This window comes from Halichoerus grypus, chromosome 5, assembly GCF_964656455.1.
Source record: "Halichoerus grypus chromosome 5, mHalGry1.hap1.1, whole genome shotgun sequence".
Lineage (NCBI taxonomy): Eukaryota > Metazoa > Chordata > Mammalia > Carnivora > Phocidae > Halichoerus > Halichoerus grypus.
The window spans coordinates 163,534,202-163,555,100 of record NC_135716.1 but is presented as its reverse complement, the minus strand read 5'-3'; the positions used below and the strand labels follow the sequence as shown (position 1 = coordinate 163,555,100).

Here is a 20,899-nt window from a genome sequence, read left to right as displayed (position 1 = left end):
GGGAAGAGCAGGAGGTGACGGAAGTCACCCTCTGGGGTCTCGGAGCAGCAGCTGCAGGAAGGGCGTAGGGGACCGCGAGACAAAGAGCGCGCAGCCACCGCCTTTGTCCGCGCGGCCCCTTTAAGAAGCGCGCCCCCAGCTTCCAGCCCGCCTTGTATGCAAATTTGGCGACCAGCGGGAGCGCGCGGCTGATACCCGGCGACTGGGCTGCGGCGGTTAGTCCTCTCCCGGCCGCCGTCGCCTCCGACATATTGCCCGCAGGAGCTGCGGCGGCGGAGCGGAGAGCGCCGGGGGGAGGAGATGGGTGAGCGGAGCGGCTCCGGCTCGGCCGGGGAACCGGCGGGCGTGGGGGTCGGGATGGCCAAGATGCTGACTGCTCCCCCGCGCGGACAGGATCCCAGCGAGGGAAGGGGGAGGGGATGCGGGGCACAGAGGGACCCCGCCCCCTCCTGTCGCCTTGCGGGGTGGGGCCTCGCTTGTGGGGGCGGGGCATTGGCGCGGGGGGCGGGACTTCTAAAATGGAGAGGGCCTGTGGGGGCATGGGCTTTGGTGGGGATCCGCTCACCTGGGCTAGAAGTGGGGGCGGGGCTTAGCGGTGGGCGGGGCCTTGGTGCTGGGGCGGAGCTCGTGGGCTGTTGGCGCTGGTGCGGGGGCGAACTTTCTGGGCTGTAGCGGCTTGGCACTGGGGTGATGGGGCGGGAAGGAGACCTTCCAGACCACGGGAGCCCATTCTGGAGCGGGGCTTCTGGGCAGAGAGAGCTTTTATTGGCTTGTGGGCGGGTTTTCTGGGCTGACAACAGTGTGTAGGCGGGGCTTCTGGGCCCAGGGGCTTTATGTGGGTGTAGAGCTTCTAAAGAGAGGAGAGTAGGTGTGGGCAGAGCTTTTGGACCGACGGTGCATGTGTGAGATGTTTAAGCCAGGTATAATAGGGTATAATAGTATATGAACAGGGCTTCTGGGTTGGGGGCTGGTTGGGTGCAGAACTCCTGGAGAAGTACTTTTTGGAGACATGTGGGAAAAGCTTCTGAGCTGGGAAGCTAGGGCAAGGGGTGGGTGTGTGTGTGTGTGTAGGCTGTGTTGCTATGAGGAGGTTTGAACAAAGCTGTAACTTTGATTAGGCCTTGGGTGGTGCTTCGGAGCTTTGTGTAGGACCTTTGTGCAGGATGGTGCCTGGGAGCTTGGGCTAGACTGCTAAGCCTAGAGAAAATAGGTTTTGGGTCCACAACCACAGCATTCTCCCAGAGCCCACATCCTTGACCCTATGCTCAGGCTGTGGTCCTGACCGTGAGACGCCAGGCTCTCAGCCTCTGGTCCTGACCAACCATGAGACACCTATTGAGCTGGATCTTGGACTCTGGAGGAAAAGGCTTCAAGGGTGCCCAGAATCCTAAGCCTAGAGAGACTTGTAGTATCTGAACAAAGCAGTGTACACCAGAGCTAAGAGCTCAAGCCTCAGACCCCAAACTACCTGTGACACAGTGTAAACTCAGTTTCCTAATCTGTGGAAGACCTACTTTGCTGGGTTCATTCTCTCATCAACATACACTTACAGGGCACTCACTTTATGCTGGACTCTGTGATGGAAGGAGGGAATACAGCAGTAGAAAAGACAGATAAGGGTAATGACCTCACTGACCTTCTGGTCTTGTGAGAAAGACAGACAATAAATGTGTTAACAAATGAATAAGATAATTCCAAGAGTGAATTGTTGTGGAAAAAGAATAGAAATGAGAGAGTTATGGGGGCAGGTACTTTAAAAATGGCAGTCAGGGAAGGGCTTTGTGGATAGGATACAGCAAGTACAACGGGTAGCAACAGGTTTGGTTTGCTTAAGGAGAGAAAGGACGGGATGGCTGAAGCATGGAGGCCAGTCAGAGAGTGGTAGGAGATGAGGCTGAAGAGGTAGGCAGGGGCCAGATCAGCGGTCTCTGTGATTAATGATGGAATGAGGCACCAGGTAATCAGTAGCCAGTATTGCTGTTATCCTTGATCTGTGCCCTCTAGCTTGAGGCTCTCCCTTATGTTGAGTCCCGCAGGAGGACGAAGAGGTCCCAACAGGACATCCTACTGTCGAAATCCTCTGTGTGAGCCAGGATCCTCAGGGGGCTCTGGTGGGGGCCATACTTCCAGTGCATCGGTCACCAGTGTCCGTTCTCGCACCAGGTAAACCACCTCTGTCTCTTTCCCCTCACCATGGGCTCCCAAGGGCAATACGAACAAAGCTCTCCTTCAGTGGGCTCGGGCTCTAGGATTTGATACTCCACATGTCAGATGGGGGTTTGAGTACAGCGAGCAGCAAAAAAAAAAAGACTCAGAAGTGGTGGTCACTTGAGCAGATGCAGTGGGATATAGGGTAATAAGCCCAAAGGCCTGGATTCCAGTTACAGTCCTGCTCCTGGTTTTCCGGTGGCTTGAACGAGTTGTTTCTCCTCTCTGGGCCTCCTTTTCCTCATCTGTCAAATGGATCTAATAATTCTTTCCTTCCTGGGGAATGTTGGAAAGCCCAAATAAGATTAGGGATAGGAAAAGGCTCTGTTGGCTCCTTTGTCTGACGGGCAGGATTAGGAGGACTCCCATCCTTGCCATGAGCTGCTTTGCTGATCCAACCCCACCACTCTGTGTCCTGGAAGCCCTCTTGGTGGGGTTCTCAGGTCAGCTGCTGATGTTTTTCCCTGCCCACCTCCCAGGAGCAGTTCTGGGACGGGCCTCTCCAGCCCGCCGCTGGCCGCCCAGACGGTTGTGCCCCTCCAGCACTGCAAGATCCCCGAGCTGCCAGTCCAGGCCAGCATTCTGTTTGAGTTGCAGCTCTTCTTCTGCCAGCTCATAGCCCTCTTCGTTCACTACATCAACATCTACAAGACAGTGTGGTGGTATCCGCCCTCCCACCCACCCTCCCACACCTCCCTGGTAGGTTCCGAGCTAGGACCAGCTGTGTGTGTGTGTGTGTGTGTGTGTGTGTGTGTGTGTGTGTGTGACATTTGGTTTCAGTTTAACACAGCTTACCAAGCACCCTGGACACTTGGCCTCACGCTGGAAATGGAGAGTGTAGAAGGAACAGGAAGCGAATGATTCCTGAACGCTCACCCCTGGTTGCTCAGTACCGTGTTAGGCATTTGAAAGGTAGCAGAGAGAAATCTGACAGATGTTGCCTAAAAGAGCACAGAGTCTTAAGTCCTGTCGGGGAGAAGAGCCACGGGCATACATGAGTTTCAGGAGTGGAAAGATCTCCATGCTGAGAAAGAGGTGCAGGGACAGGGGCACGGGTGATCATAGCAAGAGGGCTCGCACACCACTCTCTTATCTCCTGGGACTGTCCCACTTCCCTCCTCTCGGTCCTGTTCTGCTCCTCTAGGTAATTTCCTGGCCTGATTCAGCTGGAGGCCTGTGAAGGTCAGAGAGTGGGGACAGTCCCTGTGGAAAGGACTTGGCAGGGGGAGGTGGGGATGAAAAAAGCCCGTACATGGACAGGGGGCCCATGTGACCCCCAGCCTCTGCCCACCCCCAACAGAATTTCCACCTGATCGACTTCAACTTGCTGATGGTGACCACCATCGTTCTGGGCCGCCGCTTCATTGGGTCCATCGTGAAGGAGGTGATTGGGTCCCAGAGGCTGGCCGGGGACTTTGGGACTCCCCTTTCCCCTGGGGGTACCAAGAAAACATCCCAGGCCCTTCAAGCCTAAGGCAGTTCCTTGGGGCTCCCTTTGAACTTGGTTGGAGAACATTACATCCCATCACTCTTGGAGTTTACAGGGCATCGAGGAAAAGGCTTCACCTTGCCAGGTTCACCAGCCCAGCCTGCTGCCCCACGTTTCCCTGGGTGGGATCACAGGCCATGCGGGGTGGGATGTGGGCACAGCCCCGGTGGCCTCCATCCAAGGCCCCATCCCGTCCTATCTCGCCCCGACCCAGGCTTCTCAGAGGGGGAAGGTCTCCCTCTTTCGCTCCGTCCTGCTGTTCCTCACCCGCTTCACCGTTCTCACGGCAACAGGCTGGAGTCTGTGCCGCTCCCTCATCCACCTCTTCAGGACCTACTCCTTCCTGAACCTCCTGTTCCTCTGCTATCCGTGAGTACCCCTCACTTCACCCCCTCACTGCCTAGCACCCAGCTCCTGACCTCTGCCCTGAGTGTGGCTGGGTCAGCAGGCCCCCGTACCTGGAAGACTCAGGGAAGGGCAGCAGCAATATCCTCCCACATTGTCTGACAGCATCCCCCTGAGAACAAGAGGATTAGCTTTCTTTTGCAGGGGCAGAAACTGAGAGAGCAGGCATAATTTACCCTAGGTGCCACCAATGGGGAGGTCAGAATGGGACTCAGATCTGAGCGTATATGCCAAACGAACATTCCTGATGGGGATGCATGGGCTTTGTCTCCCTCTCCTTTCCTTTTTTCTCTGGTTCTTTCTCTTTCTCTTTTTTTGTATCTCAGTGTTTATGTAATCTCTCGGTGCCTCCCCCAGGTCTGTGTGCATGCAAGCACCTGCGTGTGTGAATGTTTCTGTGTGGGTGTCTGTGCGTGAAATGGGGGGGGTGTGTGTACCTGCACATGCCATGTGTGTATGTCAGTCTTCGTGTCTGTTTGCTCACTCACTCCATCTCACCAGAGCCCAGATTGTTGAGGATGGGAAGATCCTGTCTGGGAGGAGCCCAGGACTGCCCCCTTCTCGCCTAGAACTGGGGAGAACTTTGGCAAGACATCCATTCTGGCTGTTCCTGGTGCAGGCTCCTGGCTCCCTGGGCATTTACAGTCATTTCGCAACCCCGCAGCTTTCTGGTTCATGAATTTCCTCAGGCTGGGCCAGTTCTCTGTCCTGGGAAGCTTCAGAGCCAGATACTCATCCCTCTCTACCCTGCATGACCAAAAGGGCGCTGTCATGGGAGGAGACCCATCACACTTGTTTCAATTATAACTAGTTTTTAATTGTAAGAGTGACACATGTGTCTTATAAACACATTGAACTTTACAGAAGCTTTTAATGTAGAAAATGAAAGTCCTCTTTAATATCAGTCCGCCAGAAAACCATTATTTGCAGCATATCCTCCCAAATTTTTTCTGTTCAAGCATACTCACATATACTTTTTTTTTTAACAAAAAGGGATTAATCTATGCATGATGCTGTACAATTTACTACATTTTTCGCATAATCCTATAACTTGGGTATTTTTCCATGGCAATACATACAGGACTGCCTCATTTTTTAACGGCCTCATAGTATTCCATTATATAGATTTTTCACAGTTGTTGTATTTGTCTTCTATTTTCGCCTTTTGAGGTGTTCCTGGCTTTTCCCTATTGGAGACAATGAGGTAGGGAACCTTCTTTTGCATACATCTTTGCCCACTTGTCCAATAGTTCCGTACAACAGATTCCCAGAAGTAGAATTACTGTACCGAAAGGTGCAGTCCATAGATATTAACAAATGGCCCTTCAGGGGTTGTCCTGGTTAGAGCCGTCAACAGTTGCCTTAATTTTTTCACCTTGTGGTTACTATCCAGTGAATCCATTCTCCTCGGATACAGGTATCACCCAGTAGTCATATTTTGCTTTTTTTTTTTATTATTTCATTTATAAATTTTTATTAACATAAGGCAGGCATATCCTAACAAATCAATCCAGGAGTACTAAAAAGCTTATGATGAAAAGCAGCCTCCAACCCCACTTTTCAGCTTTTTAGTCCCACTCCTCCAAAGTGATCTCCTTCACTGTTTCTGGCTTTCACTGTTTTTTGAGTTACCCCCATAATTCTAGTATCCTTGTGCCTTTATTCCTTTTAAAAACATATGATTGATTTTATAGTTGGATAATAGGTTTACAGAGTTAAAATTCAAAATGTATAAATATGTGTAAAATGTATACATTCAAAATGTGTAAAGAATATAGAAAGAAAAAGTCTCTTCTTGGCTCCTGTCTGTTAGCTGCCCAGTTTCCCTTCCAAGAGGCAACTACCGATATTTCTGGTTTCTCATATATCCTGGAAATAAGTGTTTTATGCATATACAAGCATATCATACACACATACATGCACACATTCATTGATTCCCTTCAATGACAGATGAAGATTTACTTAGTTCACCCTTCCATCCATACCATTCCCAGTATTTTATAACTGTTATTATTATTCTCTATTGATTATCTTTTCCAATAATGTCAGTATGCCTGTATTTTTTATTTCATCAATAGTATCTTAATCCCTTTTATGTAGACAGTAATATTAGGAACGCTACCCATCCACTTTTCCTCCCCTCTTCCTCCTCTCACTTCCTGGCAGCTATATTCTTAAATATTAAGCTTGACATTCACATTCTCCTATATGACCACATTTAAGTCTTCCATTCTTTGTCTAAGGTTAATTCTAAAAACTAAAAAGCTGTAGGTAGTCTTGATGTTATTATGAATATGAAAATATTGTTCACCTCAGGGCCAAGTAGTGTGCATAGATGATATTCCTTCTTTGTAGTTACTGAGTTATAATCTTGGGCCTCTTAAAAAAAGAAAGTTCCTCATGTCAAGGAAAAATGGTTTCTCTTTTCTTACATTCCATCAATTGCTTAAAATCATGTCACATTTTAGTTTGCTTCATATTTAGATTGGAACTTTCTTATACAGCCTTTTTTTTTTCTTGGAGTTCTAATTGCCTTTCTTTTTTCTTGTTGACAAAAGAATGATGGGCCTTCAGCATATCCTCAGTTTATCCAGCCTCTCAATCATGCTACCTCTTGCCTGGGGTCCATTTTTCCCCCTAAAGACATCCCTCCTGGAGCCCTCCATCCTCTTGCTCCAGTCTGGAGTGGTTGTTCTTTAGGCCTGCTGTACAGCTCTCAGCCTGGGACTTCCCTTCGCTGCCCTCCTGGGTTGGATCCACTGTTTCCTGGATCCCATGTCTTCCTCTTTCTTGGTTTTCTCCCTTATTTTGCTGGAGTGCATTATCAGGTAATTTCCTTAACAATGGGTATGTGGGAGGTATATACATTCTGAGGCCTTGCATGTCTAAAAATGTCCTTATTCTGCCCTCATACTTGATTGATGGTTCAGCTAATGTAGATTTCTAAGTTCAAATTCATATTCTCTCAGAAGTTTGAAGATATTACTCCATTGTCTCTAGCATCCCATGTTTCTAATGAGAAGTCTGATGCCAGTTTGATTCCAGTTACTTTGTAGATGACTTGTTTTTTTCCTTTCTGAAAACTTTTAGAGATATCCTGTTTATCTTTTGATTATTGAAATTTCACAAGGAGGCGTCTGGTGTGGGACTTTTGTCATTCATCTTATCAGTACTCTAGGACTCTTTTAACCTGGAGATATGGATATATCTTCAGATCAGGAAAATGTTCTCCTATTATTTCTTCGATAATATCTTCCCTTCTATTTTTTTCTATTCTCTATGGGGCTTCTGTTTATCAGGTAGTAGACCTCATAGATTGATCATCTGTTTCTCTTATATTTTCTCTCATATTTTTCATCTCTCTCTCCCTTTCTCCCTCACCCTCCCCCCATCTTTCTTTCTCTCTGTCTCGATCTCTCTCTCTCTGCTCTGTCTTTCTCCGCTCTCTCTTTTTACTTTGCCTTTAGGGAGATTTCCTCAACTTTATCTTTCAGCTTTTTTATTGAGTTTTTCAGCAATCATATTTTTCATCTCCAAGGCCTCTTATTTCCTGATTGTTCTTTTCTCATAGCATTCTGTTCTTGTTTTAAAAATCTCGGGGCGCCTGGGTGGCTCAGTCGTTAAGCGTCTGCCTTCGGCTCAGGTCATGATCCCAGGGTCCTGGGATCGAGTCCCACATCAGGCTCCCTGCTCCGCGGGAAGCCTGCTTCTCCCTCTCCCACTCTCCCTGCTTGTGTTCCCTCTCTCGCTGTTTCTCTCTCTGTTAAAAAATAAAATCTTAAAAAAAAAAAAAATGAACTTTAAAAAAAAAAGTCTCTTCTGTTCCCTCAATTTTGTATTTCCACTGGGGTCAGTTTTTTGTTTCATGCTGCTAGTTTTCTAAGCATAGTTCGTTTCTTTGGTTGTCTCTTTACACTGACAAATGAAGGACTGAATAGTTGCAGTGCACTTCCTCTCCCTCTGCCATTATATATGTGAGTGGGAGGTTTGACTAGGAATTCTAAGTACATGAGCAGGACACACTGACTGGCAGACTTCGCTTTAGGATGAGGAAGTGCGGTGCTAGTTGTCAGGTTGTGGGCCCCCATAGGCCAGAAGCCAGAGTGAGGGGGTTACTCTAAGGTGCTCCCATTAGAGACCACAGTTCTCCCTAGACAGTTTATTCAATTTTTTTATGTAAGAATACTTCAGGGTAGGTTGTATGAGGTAAGAGAATAAAGGGACTGACTTTTACAAATAAATACAGATCTTTGTTTAATCCCATTTGTTCAGTCCTGCTGCTTGCTTCTACCCTTTATCAGCTGTGCCTACTTCAAGTCAGTCTCTCTTGGGTCACTAGGCAGATAAGCTCCTACCCCCAGTGCAGTCCTCTCATAGCATATTCTAGACCCATGCCATCCAGTTTAGGAGCTTCTAGCCACCTGTTGTTACTGAACATTTGAAAGAGGCTAGTTTGCCTCTTTCACTTCAGTGTGTTGTAAGTGTGAAATAAACATCAGATTCTGAAGACTTAGTACAAAAAAAGAAAGTAGGGGCACCTGGGTGGCTCAGTTGGTTAAACATCTGACTCTTGGCTTTGGTTCAGGTCATGATCTCAGGGTTGTAAGATTGAGCCCTGCGTGGGGCTCCACGCTCAGCGTGGAGTCTGCTTGAGATTCTCTGCCTTTCCCTCTGCCCCTCCCCCTCCTCACATGTACTCCCGTGCATGCTCGTTTTTCTCTCTCTCTCTCTACAATAAATAAAATCTTCAAAAAAAAAAAAAATAATAAGTAAAAATCTCATTTGTAAATAATGATTATGTGTTGAAATGATAATGTTTTGCATATATTGGGTTAAGTAAACTAGAGTATTAAAATTAACTTCATATTTTTTTTCCATGTGGCTACCAGAAAATTTCAAAGTACATATGTGATTCTCATTATATTTCTGTTGGACAGCACTGCTCTAGATGATGGCTTCCTTCCTCATCTGTCAACATGTTTCCATCTGCTTTCTAAATTTGTCAGAATCATTTGTGAACTGATAACCCCACTCCCATTCTTTTTGCTGATATGAATTTATTTTCTACTTTTCTACTGTCACGTCTTGAGTGGAGAAGATGAGAGGGAATCTGCCGTCTTGCATGTGAAATAGCTTCTAACTTGTGGTTTGTGGAGCAGTTACTTGCTGTCACCAAATAATTTAATTATATCTGCAGTCCTTCTTAGAGGCAAAACCAGGGAGATTCTTAAGTACTTGGCCATAAGTTTGGGTCTGAATCCCTTGTATGTTCCTGTAGGTGCCCTACTCCTTCATTCCCACAAGGTGTCCTGAAGAGTGTTGTGGGAATCCCATTTCAGTCTTCTTTTCTGTCCCACAGAATCACTGGTCTCTCTTTTCTAAACAAAATTTTATGAGTCTTGTACTTTGAATCAAGCACCGTGATGAGTGTTGTTGCAAGGTTTAAAGAAAGTATTTATGAAAACACTAGGTGTAATGCCTGTCTGAGTGTAGAGAATCAATACGAGCTATGTAACTTAGGGCAAATTAAGGAAACTGAGGCTCATAGAGGTTAAATAACTTACCCTAAATTACAGTACTAGTAAGTAGCAGAGCTGGGATTTTAATCCTGGCCTATTTGACCAAAGGTTATGCTCCTGACCACAGTTCTCCAAGTTCTCTTACTTAACCTTACCCCAGGGAGAATGGTAGCATCCCCGTTTTATAGACCAGAAAGCAAAAACCCAAAAAGGCCAACTGCTTACCCAAGGACACTCATGTATCCCTTCTTGGAACATCAGAAAAAAGGAAGAAAAAAGTTACTACTGATAAGAAAATGTAGCATTCTCATTGGCCCTAACTCCTGGGGGCAGCCAGGGGACCCTTCTGGGGCTGTGTCTGAGGACCTGGGGAAATGGATAAGCCCTAAGCTAAAAGAAGGAATGTCTGTAAATAGCACCTACTATAATGTTCCATGGACCATGCTAGGCATTTAGCTACTTCCCCCCACTTATTTATTTATTTATTTGTTTGTTTGTTTTTATTTAAAGTCATCTCTGTGCCCAATGTGGGGCTCGAACTCACAACCCCCAGATCGAGAGTCACATGCTCCACCAACTGAGCCAGCTAGGCACCCTGGCTCTTAACTACATTTTTATGATTATCTACTTTCCTGGGCTTTGGGTCCACCTAGTTTTCTCCTCAAAAGATGCTAGCCATGCACTCAAAACACCCCTTGACTAATTAGCTCCAGCCCTAGGGGTACTGCTCAGGGAAACGGATTTGTATTGTTCAAGGGCCCATTTCAGGGGCACCTGCCTTCGGCTCAGGTCATGATCCCAGGGTCCTGGGATCGAGCCCCGCATCGGGCTCCCTGCTCGGCGGGAAGCCTGCTTCTCCCTCTCCCTCTGCCTGCCACTCTCCCTACTTGTGCTCTCCTTTCTCTCTCTGTCAAATAAATAAATAAAATCTTACAAAAAAAGGGGGGGGGGCCCATTTCAGTGCCTGGCACATAATAGGCACACAATAAATACTGTTCCTGAACCTCCTTTCTCCACAAGCTGAAGAGCTACCTCTTGAGTACGCAGCCGTCACAACTTAGACCTGTCTTGTGGTACCACGTACATTTTTTTTTAAGTAATCTCTGTGTTCAGTGTGGGGCTTAAACTCATGACCCCCGAGATCAGGAGCCACCCGCTTCTCTGACTGAGTCAGCCAGGCACCCCTTGTACATTTTTAACTAATTAATTATTCATGGTATTTGTTGAGTATGCGTCTTGGTCTTTGGTACGAGATGGTTCTGGGTTTGAATCCAGGCTCTATTGCTTTCTTACTGGTTGGGTAACCTTTGGGAAATCCACTTCACTTCTCTGAGCCACAGCTTCTTCAAAGGGGATACAAAATAATAGTACTAAATGCATAGTGTTCTTAGGAGAAGCAAAAGAAGAGAACACGTGTAAAGCGCTTAGTACAGTGTCTAGAGCATAGTGTGTGCCCAATGAACATGGGCTGTTAGGATCACTGTTAGTCAGCAATAGACCACGAGGCAGGGCCTCAGCTCCTGCTTCCTACTTTGTCCCCGATGCTCGGCACAATGCTTGGCCTGCACTCGATGCTGATACCTATGTTGACTGATCAAAGGATGGCTGGATAGAAGGATGGGTACATTCTGCCCTCTGAGTAGCCGGGAGAGCTAGGCCCAGGGAGGAAGGAAGAGTCCTTCCGTGGGTAAGGGTGGGGATCGTGGCCCACAGGCAGGCCTCCCCCTCACCACTGTCTTCCCCAGCAGGTTTGGGATGTACATTCCGTTCCTGCAGCTGAACTGTGACCTCCGCAAGACGAACCTCTTCAGCCACATGGCCTCCATGGGTCCCCGGGAGGCGGTGAGTGGCCTAGCGCGGAGCCGGGACTACCTGCTGACGCTGAGGGAGACGTGGAAGCAGCAGACACGGCAGCTGTATGGGCCAGACGCCATGCCCACGCACGCTTGCTGCCTGTCCCCCAGTCTCATCCGCAGCGAGGTGGAGTTCCTCAAGATGGACTTCAACTGGCGCATGAAGGAAGTGCTGGTCAGCTCCATGCTGAGCGCCTATTATGTGGCCTTTGTGCCTGTCTGGTTCGTGAAGGTGCGTGGCTCAACCCAGGGGGAGAAAGGGCCTGCCTGGGGCCTTCCCCTGCTGCCTGCCCCACAGGAGCCCTCCTGCTTGCATGAATAACTGGACCGTTTTTGATAAGATTCCCATCAGTTCTCTTGAGGGCTAGAGTAACGACTACCTCGATTTTAGAGCGGGGAGAACAAGGCTCACTGAGAGGGCGTGGCCTGCACAAGGTCACCCAGCCAGTGAGGGGGACAGGACATTGTTGTTCATGATACTTGATAACAGGAAGCAGTGGTGTATTTCACTAGGGCTGTTTTGGCCCAGGCCTATTGCGATGTCCAGCTGTATCATGAAGTAGGAAAGCCAGGATTCATCCAGACCCGAGCGACTCCAAAAGCCTGTGCTTTCTCTCCAGCTTGTATGGCCTTCTGGGAAGGTACCTCCCCGGCAGCCAGTAGGCTTGAAACATTTCTCCAGGGCTGGACTGCGCTGAATGAGTTGAGGCTGAGAGGACTTAATGTTTCTTGAGCACTGCAGCATGCTAGAGCTTTCATGAGTGTGATAATCCTCCTGCCGCCTCTCAGAGGTGCTTGGTAGCTGTTCTTGCAACGTAACAGAAGAGAAAGCTAGAGCACAGAGAAGGGAGATGACTTGCCCAGCGTCACATAGTTAATAAGGAACAGAGCCAAGATTTGAACTCACGCCTTTTGGACCCCAGAGCCTGTACTCTGGCTCAGAGTGGTAGGCAGTGGGAGCAGTTTTTCTGTAAGAGGAGCTTGTAGAGAACTGAGTGGGGGGCACAGGGTCTAGGGTCTAGGTCCATGATTAAGCCCTCTTTGTTAGGTGTTTGATCCTTGGTCTCAGGCCCCCTGGAAGGCTGCCCTGGTTTCCAAAGCAGATCGAATCGCGGAAAGGGGAGGGGGTCAGGCCATTCTGGGCATCCCAGGCCTTACCCATCTCCCGCTGCCCCCAGAACACGCATTACTATGACAAGCGCTGGTCCTGTGAGCTCTTCCTGCTGGTGTCCGTCAGCACCTCAGTGATCCTCATGCAGCATCTGCTGCCCGCCAGCTACTGCGACCTCCTGCACAAGGCCGCTGCCCACCTGGGCTGCTGGCAGAAGGTAGACCCAGCGCTGTGCTCCAACGTGCTGCAGCACCCGTGAGTTGCCCTCCGCGTCCCTGGCCGACCCCAGCCCTCGTGGTCTGTGTCTGCGGAGCCACGGGCCTCCCCCCTCACCAGCTCATGCATTCAGCTGGTGGGTGGTCGTTGAGCACGTCTTGTAAGCTAGGTCTTGCGGCCAGAGTGGGATATGGTTGGGCCCCAGGCAGACATGTCCCCCGTGCTTAGGTAACTTGCAGCGTGCTAGAGACGGGAGAAGGCCAGGCAGTAAATTCATAGACTCGTTGACTTTCTCATTCACTGACTGTTACTTACGCAGCTCACGGACCGATTTGCTCTTGCCTTCATTCATTGCTTCTCTCCTTCTGTTACCTGCTCACTCATCCGTTCAGTCATTAGGTCACCTCCTTTCTGGCAGACGTTTACGTCTTCTGAAGCCATACCCGTCCTGGTGCTATGTATTGGACAGAGGAGCTTGGACTTGACCTACAGGCAGAGGGGGGCTATGGAGGCTTTGGAACAGTGGAGGAACCCATGCCAAGGTGCCTTAGAACCATCAATCTGGGCAGAGGATAGGGTGCCATGTTAGCCGATGGTGAACCCTGGCCAGGGAAGCAGAGTCACAAAGAGAGAATGACCAAGACGAGGTCCTAGAGGAGGTCAGTCTGGTGCGGGTGACAGCCGCGTACACAAATGGTTATAGGATGATGGGAAGAAGGAAGCCCGGCTGCAGGACAGCACTGCAGAGGTAGAAGCACCTGCTCAGGAGCCCAGCGTCCCCTCAGCCTGGCTCATCCTTCATGGTGCCATCCTCAGTACTTTTCACCCAGGTTACCCTCATTTTTCCTGCCTGTATCCCCCCATTAGGCTGGAAGCTCCTCAAGTCTGGGCCCTCCTGAATCACATCTGAGCCTCGGGCCCAGCACAAGGTGTGGCAGAGAAGAGGCCCCTAGGACAGGTTTGTAGAGGTAGGTCCATCAAGAAGCAGAGATGCAAAGGGAGGCCACAGAGACGCCTGGCTGGCTCAGTCAGTAGAGCATGTGACTCTTGATCTGGGGGTTGTGAGTTCAAGCCCCACGTTGGGCATAGAGATTACTTTACATAGATAGGTAGGTAGGTAGATAGATGATAGATAGATAGATAGATAGATGATAGAGGAAAAGTAGCTAAGTGCCTAGGACGGTCCATGGAACATTGTAGTAGGTGCTATTTACAGACATTCCTTCTTTTAGCTTAGGGCTTATCCATTTCCCCAGGTCCTCAGACACAGCCCCAGAAGGGTCCCCTGGCTGCCTCCAGGAGTTAGGGCCAATGAGAATGCTACATTTTCTTATCAGTAGTAACTTTTTTCTTCCTTTTTTCTGATGTTCCAAGAAGGGATACATGATGTCCTTGGGTAAGCAGTTGGCCTTTTTGGGTTTTTGCTTTCTGGTCTATAAAACGGGGATGCTACCATTCTCCCTGGGGTAAGGTTAAGTAAGAGAACTTGGAGAACTGTGGTCAGGAGCATAACCTTTGGGGTCACATAGCCCTCCATGCTGGTCAGGGTCCCTCCCAGGCTCTGTCCAAATAGTCAAGGAAAGGGGATAGACATTGCCAAATGGGCCTAAAGGGGACTCGGCTTAGCCTTAGCCTCTGAAGGGAGGGAGGAGTAGAAAGGTAGAATATAGGTGAACATGAGGAGAAACCTGTCCATAGCTCACCATGGTCCACAGAGAAGACCCAGGCTCCTTCGCATGGCTTCCCAGCTGCTGAACTGGGCCCTCCCAGCCTTTTCTGCCTCCTCTCTTACCATGCCTTCCCTGCTCATACTCTGCTCTGGCCATACCAGACCGCTTCGGATCCTCAAATTCTCTATGCATGTTTGTATCCAGGCTTTGGCACATGATGCTTGTTTTGCCTAGAACACCCTTTCCACCTTTCTTTTCCTGATTAATTGCTATGCATCCTTTAGCAGTTTGCTTCCTCCGGGAACACTTTCCTCACCACCCAGGATAGGTTCAGTGCCCCCTACCCCGTGCTCCCACAATCCCTTAATATCATGATCATTGCACCTAACTCTTTCTGCTCTGTTTGCTTAGTTACTTACCTGTTATTCCAGGACTAAAGCTCCTGGAGGTCAGGGTCCTTGCCTGTCAAGCGCTCAGCCATCTCACTCCTGGCAGAGTGCCTGGCTTAAAATAGGTCCACGGTAAATTTTTGTGGTTTGTGTCTAGTCTTTTTTTAAGATAAAATTTTTATACAGTGAAATGCACAAATCTTTTTTTTTATTTAATTTAAATTCAGTTTAATTAACATATAGCGTATTATTAGTTTCAGAGGTAGAATTTGGTGATTCATCAGTAGCATATAACACTCAGTGCCCTCCTTAATGCCCATCACCCAGTTACCCCATCCCCCCACCCACGTCCCCTCCAGCAACCCTCGGTTTGTTTCCTAGAGTTAAAAGTCTGAAATGCATAAACCTTAAAGTGTACAATTCTTTGGGTTTTGATAGTCCTGTACACCCATGTATAGGTAGACCTGTACCCCCATATGTAGGCAGACCTGCACCCCCACATATAGATAGAACAAGATATAGAACATTTACAGCCTCTCAGAAAATTTCCTCTTGGCTCTTCCCAAAGACTGCCCCCCATTTACCACCACCACCCAGACAACCATTTTTCTATTTTCTTTCAAAACTAACCTGTTCTACAACCTCACATAAATGAAATCTTGGGTTCAGTTTCTTTTTCATTCAGCATATTGCCTGTGAAGTTCATCCATGTTGTTAGGTATAACATAATAACTAGTTTTTAAATTTAAAAAAAAAAAAAGATTTACATATGTATTTGAGAGAGAGATGGAGAGAGAGTGCACATGAGCAGGGGAGGGGAAGTGGGGGAGGATATCCAAGCAGACTCCCGCTGAGCTTGGAGCCTGACAGTTCTCTCATGAGCCATGAGATCAGGACCCGAGCCAAAACTACGAGTCAGATGCTTAACCGACTGAGCCACCCAGGTACTCCGATAACTGTTTTTTTTTTTTTTTTAAGATTTTTATTTATTTATTTATTTAACAGAGATAGAGAGAGAGTGTAAGTAGGCAGAGCGGCAGACAGAGGGAGAGGGAGAAGCAGGCCCTCCGCCGAGCAGGGAGCCCAATGCGGGGCTCGATCCCAGAACCCTGGGATCATGACCTGAGCCAAAGGCAGCCGCTTAACCGACTGAGCCACCCAGGCGCCCCTGATAACTGGTTTTTAAATGAATGAATCAACAAGGTAGGAACATGAGTTAGAGTTTTTTGTGATTCTCTGTCCTCTGGCCCAGGACCCTTGGAGTCCCTGGGAGATGTGGCAGAACTGGAAGAACGCACCATCCCACTCACATGCTCACTGAGGCCTCTCTGTGCCAGGCCTTGTGCCGTGCTCTGAGGACATAGAGATGAAATGGACACCATCCCTTCCCTCAAGGGCTCCCAGACGAGGGAGGGATACAGGGAAATAAGTGACGAAACACTGGGGAAAGTGGACCAGTAGCAGGAGATTCAGGTTGCTGTTGAAGGATGCTGAACTCTGTGGGGAGTTTGAGAAAGGCTTTCTGGAGGATCCCGAGTTTTGAAAGAGCTTGCCAGAAGGATACTGCATCAGGAAGGGCAGTCCAGTTGGAGGGAGTGACTTACACAGAGACATGAAACCGTAGGCTGTGCTGGAGAACTAGAAACCGCTGGGAATGGCTTGAGCACAAGCTATGTGGCCGGAGTCCTGAAAGTCCACGCAGGGCCTCAGAGGCCACAGCGAATCCTTGGGGACTTGAATCCAAGGGCACTGAAAACGCTTCAGAGGGTTTTGAGTGGAAAATAGGCTCAGCTTGGTGTTTTACAAAGACCACTCAGGCAGCTGTGCAGTGGACCAATTGGAGGCTAGAGATGAGAGTAGGTGAGGAAAATGCAGGGCTCCCGGGTGGCTCAGTCGGTTGGGTGTCTGCCTTCAGCTTGGGTCATGATCTCAGGGTCCTGGGATTGAGGCCCGAGTCGGGCTCCCTGCTCAGCGGGAAGTCTGCCTCTCCTTCTCCCTTTGCCCCTCCCCTGCTCCTGCTCTCTCTGTCTCAAATAAATAAATAAAATAAAAAAGAAAGAAAGAAAATGCACCCAAAGAGGGAAAAGCGTTTTCTTGACAGCCCCTCAAACATGAATGTCAACCCTAGACCTTCTGACTCCCATGAATTTCTCATGATTCTTACCCCATTTTTACAGAGGAGGCACCTGAGACCCAAGAAAGGAAAGTCACTGTGTCTAAATGATAGAAATGGGGAGTCGGGCCCTGGTGGTCACACCAGGCCCAGTCTGCTGGTAGCCCCTTTTGTGGGTGAGCTGGGTGTAAGGGGCACTGTTGGGTTGTGCCTCCAGGTGGACGGAAGAATGCATGTGGCCACAGGGCGTGCTGGTGAAGCACAGCAAGAACGTCTACAAAGCCGTGGGCCACTACAACGTGGCCATCCCCTCGGACGTCTCCCACTTCCGCTTCCACGTGAGTCTCCTCCCCTGGGAAGGAGGGGTGGGGCCTGATCTCAAGCCGGGAGGATCCCAAGGCAGGAGGGTGATGTCCTAGCAACAGAAAGCTATTTTCAGTATTTCTCAAATCCAAAGGAAACCCCACATGTGCAGCACTGGACAGCCATTCAGACGGTGACTCTATAACCGCAGCTCACGTGCTAGCAGATCTTGGAAAACGTCGGGTGGAGGCGGGAAAGATGACACCATAAAAGGAGGGATTTTTAGGGGCAAAAATCATAACTATCCTCATTCATATGGTGTGCCGGGCACGGTGGTAAGCACCTGCCACGCACCCTCCATTCAGCCTTCACCCTGCGCGTGAGAGAAGTGCCAGGGCTATCGCCATTTTCTGAGACTGAAATTGGCTTAGCGTCTGACTTGTTCAAGGGTGCCTTGCTGGGAACCTTGGGTCTGATGGTAAGGACTCACGGACTCAGCATTATGAAAAGAGCTGCTCAAAATCACTGAGGCCAGTGGTCTCCATTTTATTTACTTATCTTGCTATCAAAATCCTTTTTCCAACACAGTCATAGACTAAAGTCCGGTATATAGGACCTCATGGCACCCCTCTATTTGAAAGGGTTGGGACTCCCTTCACTTCCCACTCACCACTACCTTAGGCCCCAAAAAGGCCTCCTCAGATCCTGGGCTTCCAAGGAACCCAGTTTAAGAAATTGATCTGGGTGATCTCTTCACAGTAGAGAAACCTGAGGCCCAGACAGGAAAGGGACTTGCCCAGGGTCCTGCAGGCTGTCAGGTGCAGAGCTGAGCCTGGCGTGCTGGTTTCTTGGACTCCTATTTCCTGCCACGTCTCTTCCCACCCTGTAAGCAGCTTTTGAGGTTTAGGTACCTTGGCCCCTGAAGAATCGAGATTCCCTAGACCTTGACCACTCTTTGGAACTGATCAAAACATTCTTCTTGAGTCCCTGCACTCTACCCTGCTTTTTTTTTTTTTTTTTTTTTTTTTTTTTTAAAGATTTTATTTATTTATTTGACGGAGAGAGACACAGCGAGAGAGGGAATACAAGCAGGGGGAGTGGGAGAGGGAGAAGCAGGCTTCCCGCCGAGCAGGGAGCCCGATGTGGGGCTCGATCCCAGGACCTGGAATCATGACCTGAGCCGAAGGCAGACGCTTAACGACTGAGCCACCCAGGCGCCCCACTCTACCCTGCTTTTTAAATACCAGGTCAGAGTGAGGTGTCACCACATGCCCTGGAAGTTTCTGGCCTAGGTCGGGATGCTACCCATGAAGAAGTGGGTGACTCAGACTCTATAGTCTATAATAACTTTCCGTATCTATGTCGTAAGATTCTAATTTGTTCGGGCCAGGCTGTACCCAGGAGGATCACATATAAAAAGGTGTTGATTGCAGACCAGAAAAAGTTTGAGTGAGCAAGCAAGATCTCTCAAGAAAAGCTTCCTAGAGGAAGGTAGAAGTTCAACAAGATCTTAACTTCTGTGGGAAACGGTAGTCTTTTTTTTTTTTTTTAAGATTTTATTTATTTATTTGACAGAGAGACACAGTGAGAGAGGGAACACAAGCAGGGGGAGTGGGAGAGGGAGAAGCAGGCTCCCCACTGAGCAGAGAGCCTGATGCGGGGCTCGATCCCAGGACCCTGGGATCATGACCCGAGCCGAAGGCAGTCGCTTAATGACTGAGCCACCCAGGCACCCAAAACAGTAGTCTTGACGGAAGAAAGACCATAAGCAAAAGGAGAGAGGGTGGCAGAGTCTCCACCCATGTCTGCATGGGGCCCCAAGAGCCTGTCCCCTTCACTGGCCCCCCCAGAACCCCCATCCAGGAGGCAGGTTTCTGGAACATACTTTCTAGTCCCTGCCTACCCTTTCCTGGGCAGTTCTTTTTCAGCAAACCCCTGCGGATCCTCAACATCCTTCTGCTGCTGGAGGGTGCTGTCATTGTCTACCAGCTATACTCCTTAATGTCTTCTGAAAAGTGGCACCAGACGATCTCCCTGGCACTCATCCTCTTCAGCAACTACTATGCCTTCTTCAAGCTGCTGCGGGACCGCTTGGTATTGGGCAAGGCCTACTCCTACTCGGCCAGCCCGCAGAGGGACCTGGACCACCGGTTCTCCTAAGCCCCAGGGTGACCCCAGGGACAGCATCCAGGCTTCAGCCAGGGGCTCTCTGGGAAGGGGCTGTTGGGGAGGGTTGGGTGAGGGGCAAAAAAACCCACAAAAACAGACAAAAAAATTCACCAGAGCTTTGTATTTTTGTTACATACTGTTTGTTTCTTTGATAATTGATGTGATTATGGGGGGGAAAAAAGTCCTATTTTTATACTCCCATTAAGCCTGTGTGTCCTTTGTTTCTTTCCCTTCTTCTTGCCTATCAGGTAGAGAGCAGATGTTAGAGGTTAGGACTCTGGGCCAGGAAGCCCCTGTGTGGCTTCTGGGGCCCCTATGGGTCCTGCCTTCTCCAATAGAGAAGAGATGAGGCACCAGAGGTCATGGTAACAGTGGTAGCTACTGATGGCTAAATGCTGTGTACTGGACATTAATCTTATGTGCATTATAGGCCTGTCTCAATCCAACTTTTATGACAACCCTAGGAGGTAGGTGCTGTCATTCCAACTCTATAGATGAAGAACAAGCTCAGAGAACTATAGTGACTTGCCAAAGACAACACAGTAGTCAAAAAACCCTCCCAAAAGACACCACCACTATCCTAGCAGAATGTGATGTCCTGATTCTCTCAGCCTGCAGTCACTGAGACCCTGCTCTGTGTCAGGATGCCCAGGCACAGAAACAAAAAAGTCATACTGCACTGGGATGGGTATAACAGTTACAAGATACAGAGTAGCACAGGAGAGAATGTTTAATGCTCTCTGGACTTCTTGGAGGCAGGGATAGTCTGAGTTGTCAGCCACTTCCTAGGTGGACAAAATGGGGGAAAGGCACTTCAAGCAGAGGAAAGGACATATGGAATAGCACAGAGATTTGGAATATCCTGGTATATTTGGGGAGGGTAAGCAGAATGGTTCCTAGAGCAGGAAGGATAAGGAACAGAGGGTGGGGATGGGGTGGGGATGGGGTGGGTCTGCAGGGAGGTGCTGGATCAGGACCAATGGCTCTAGGCGAGGGAGAGTGTGGAAGCAAGGCCAAGTGCTAGAGTGGAAACAAAGCCGCTTGGGAGAGCCCCCTGGCTCCTATAAGACAGGCTGGAGGGCTCAGGCTGGGAGAAAAGGACAGTCCTAGCCGCTCATCTACTCTGCTTGTGTTCACTGAGCCCTTGTTGGCCACAGGATATGCAGATGAGTCTGTGGTGGTGTATGGGAGACACTACAACAAAAGTTTTTGGTGTCTCTGGTGAGGAAGGCATCATGCTAGGCATGGGACAGATACAGAGGTGAGGGAGATACTGTCCCTTAGACAACCAGGAGAGGCATAACTTGTGAGCAAATTAGGATGCTAAGTTTTAGCTGAGGAAAATGTGTGTCCAGGGCACTGGGGAGCAGAGAGGACAGATACCCAGACTGGAAAGAGTTTTTCAGGAAGGGGAAAGTTGAATTGGGTCTTGAAAGTGAATTTGTTCACCCCAT

General features: G+C 48.9%; 1 protein-coding gene across 5 annotated transcripts; it reads left to right on the top strand.

The window, feature by feature from the left end:
- The first annotated feature begins 159 nt into the window (after positions 1-159).
- TMEM39B (transmembrane protein 39B) lies at positions 160-19,646 on the top strand. 5 transcript variants are annotated; one of them, XM_036081837.2, is made up of 9 exons: positions 160-304; positions 2,037-2,163; positions 2,688-2,907; positions 3,509-3,592; positions 3,912-4,066; positions 11,370-11,706; positions 12,653-12,840; positions 17,191-17,311; positions 19,194-19,646. In XM_036081837.2, the coding sequence occupies exons 1-9, from the start codon at positions 301-303 to the stop codon at positions 19,434-19,436; spliced, it is 1,479 nt and encodes a 492-aa protein (XP_035937730.1). In that variant the 5' UTR covers positions 160-300; the 3' UTR covers positions 19,437-19,646. The 5 variants fall into 5 exon arrangements, with proteins under 5 accessions (XP_035937730.1, XP_035937731.1, XP_035937728.1 ...); XM_036081835.2 differs by lacking the exon at positions 160-304 and adding an exon at positions 763-920; XM_036081838.2 differs by lacking the exons at positions 160-304; positions 2,688-2,907 and adding an exon at positions 445-464.
- Positions 19,647-20,899: the final 1,253 nt, after the last annotated feature.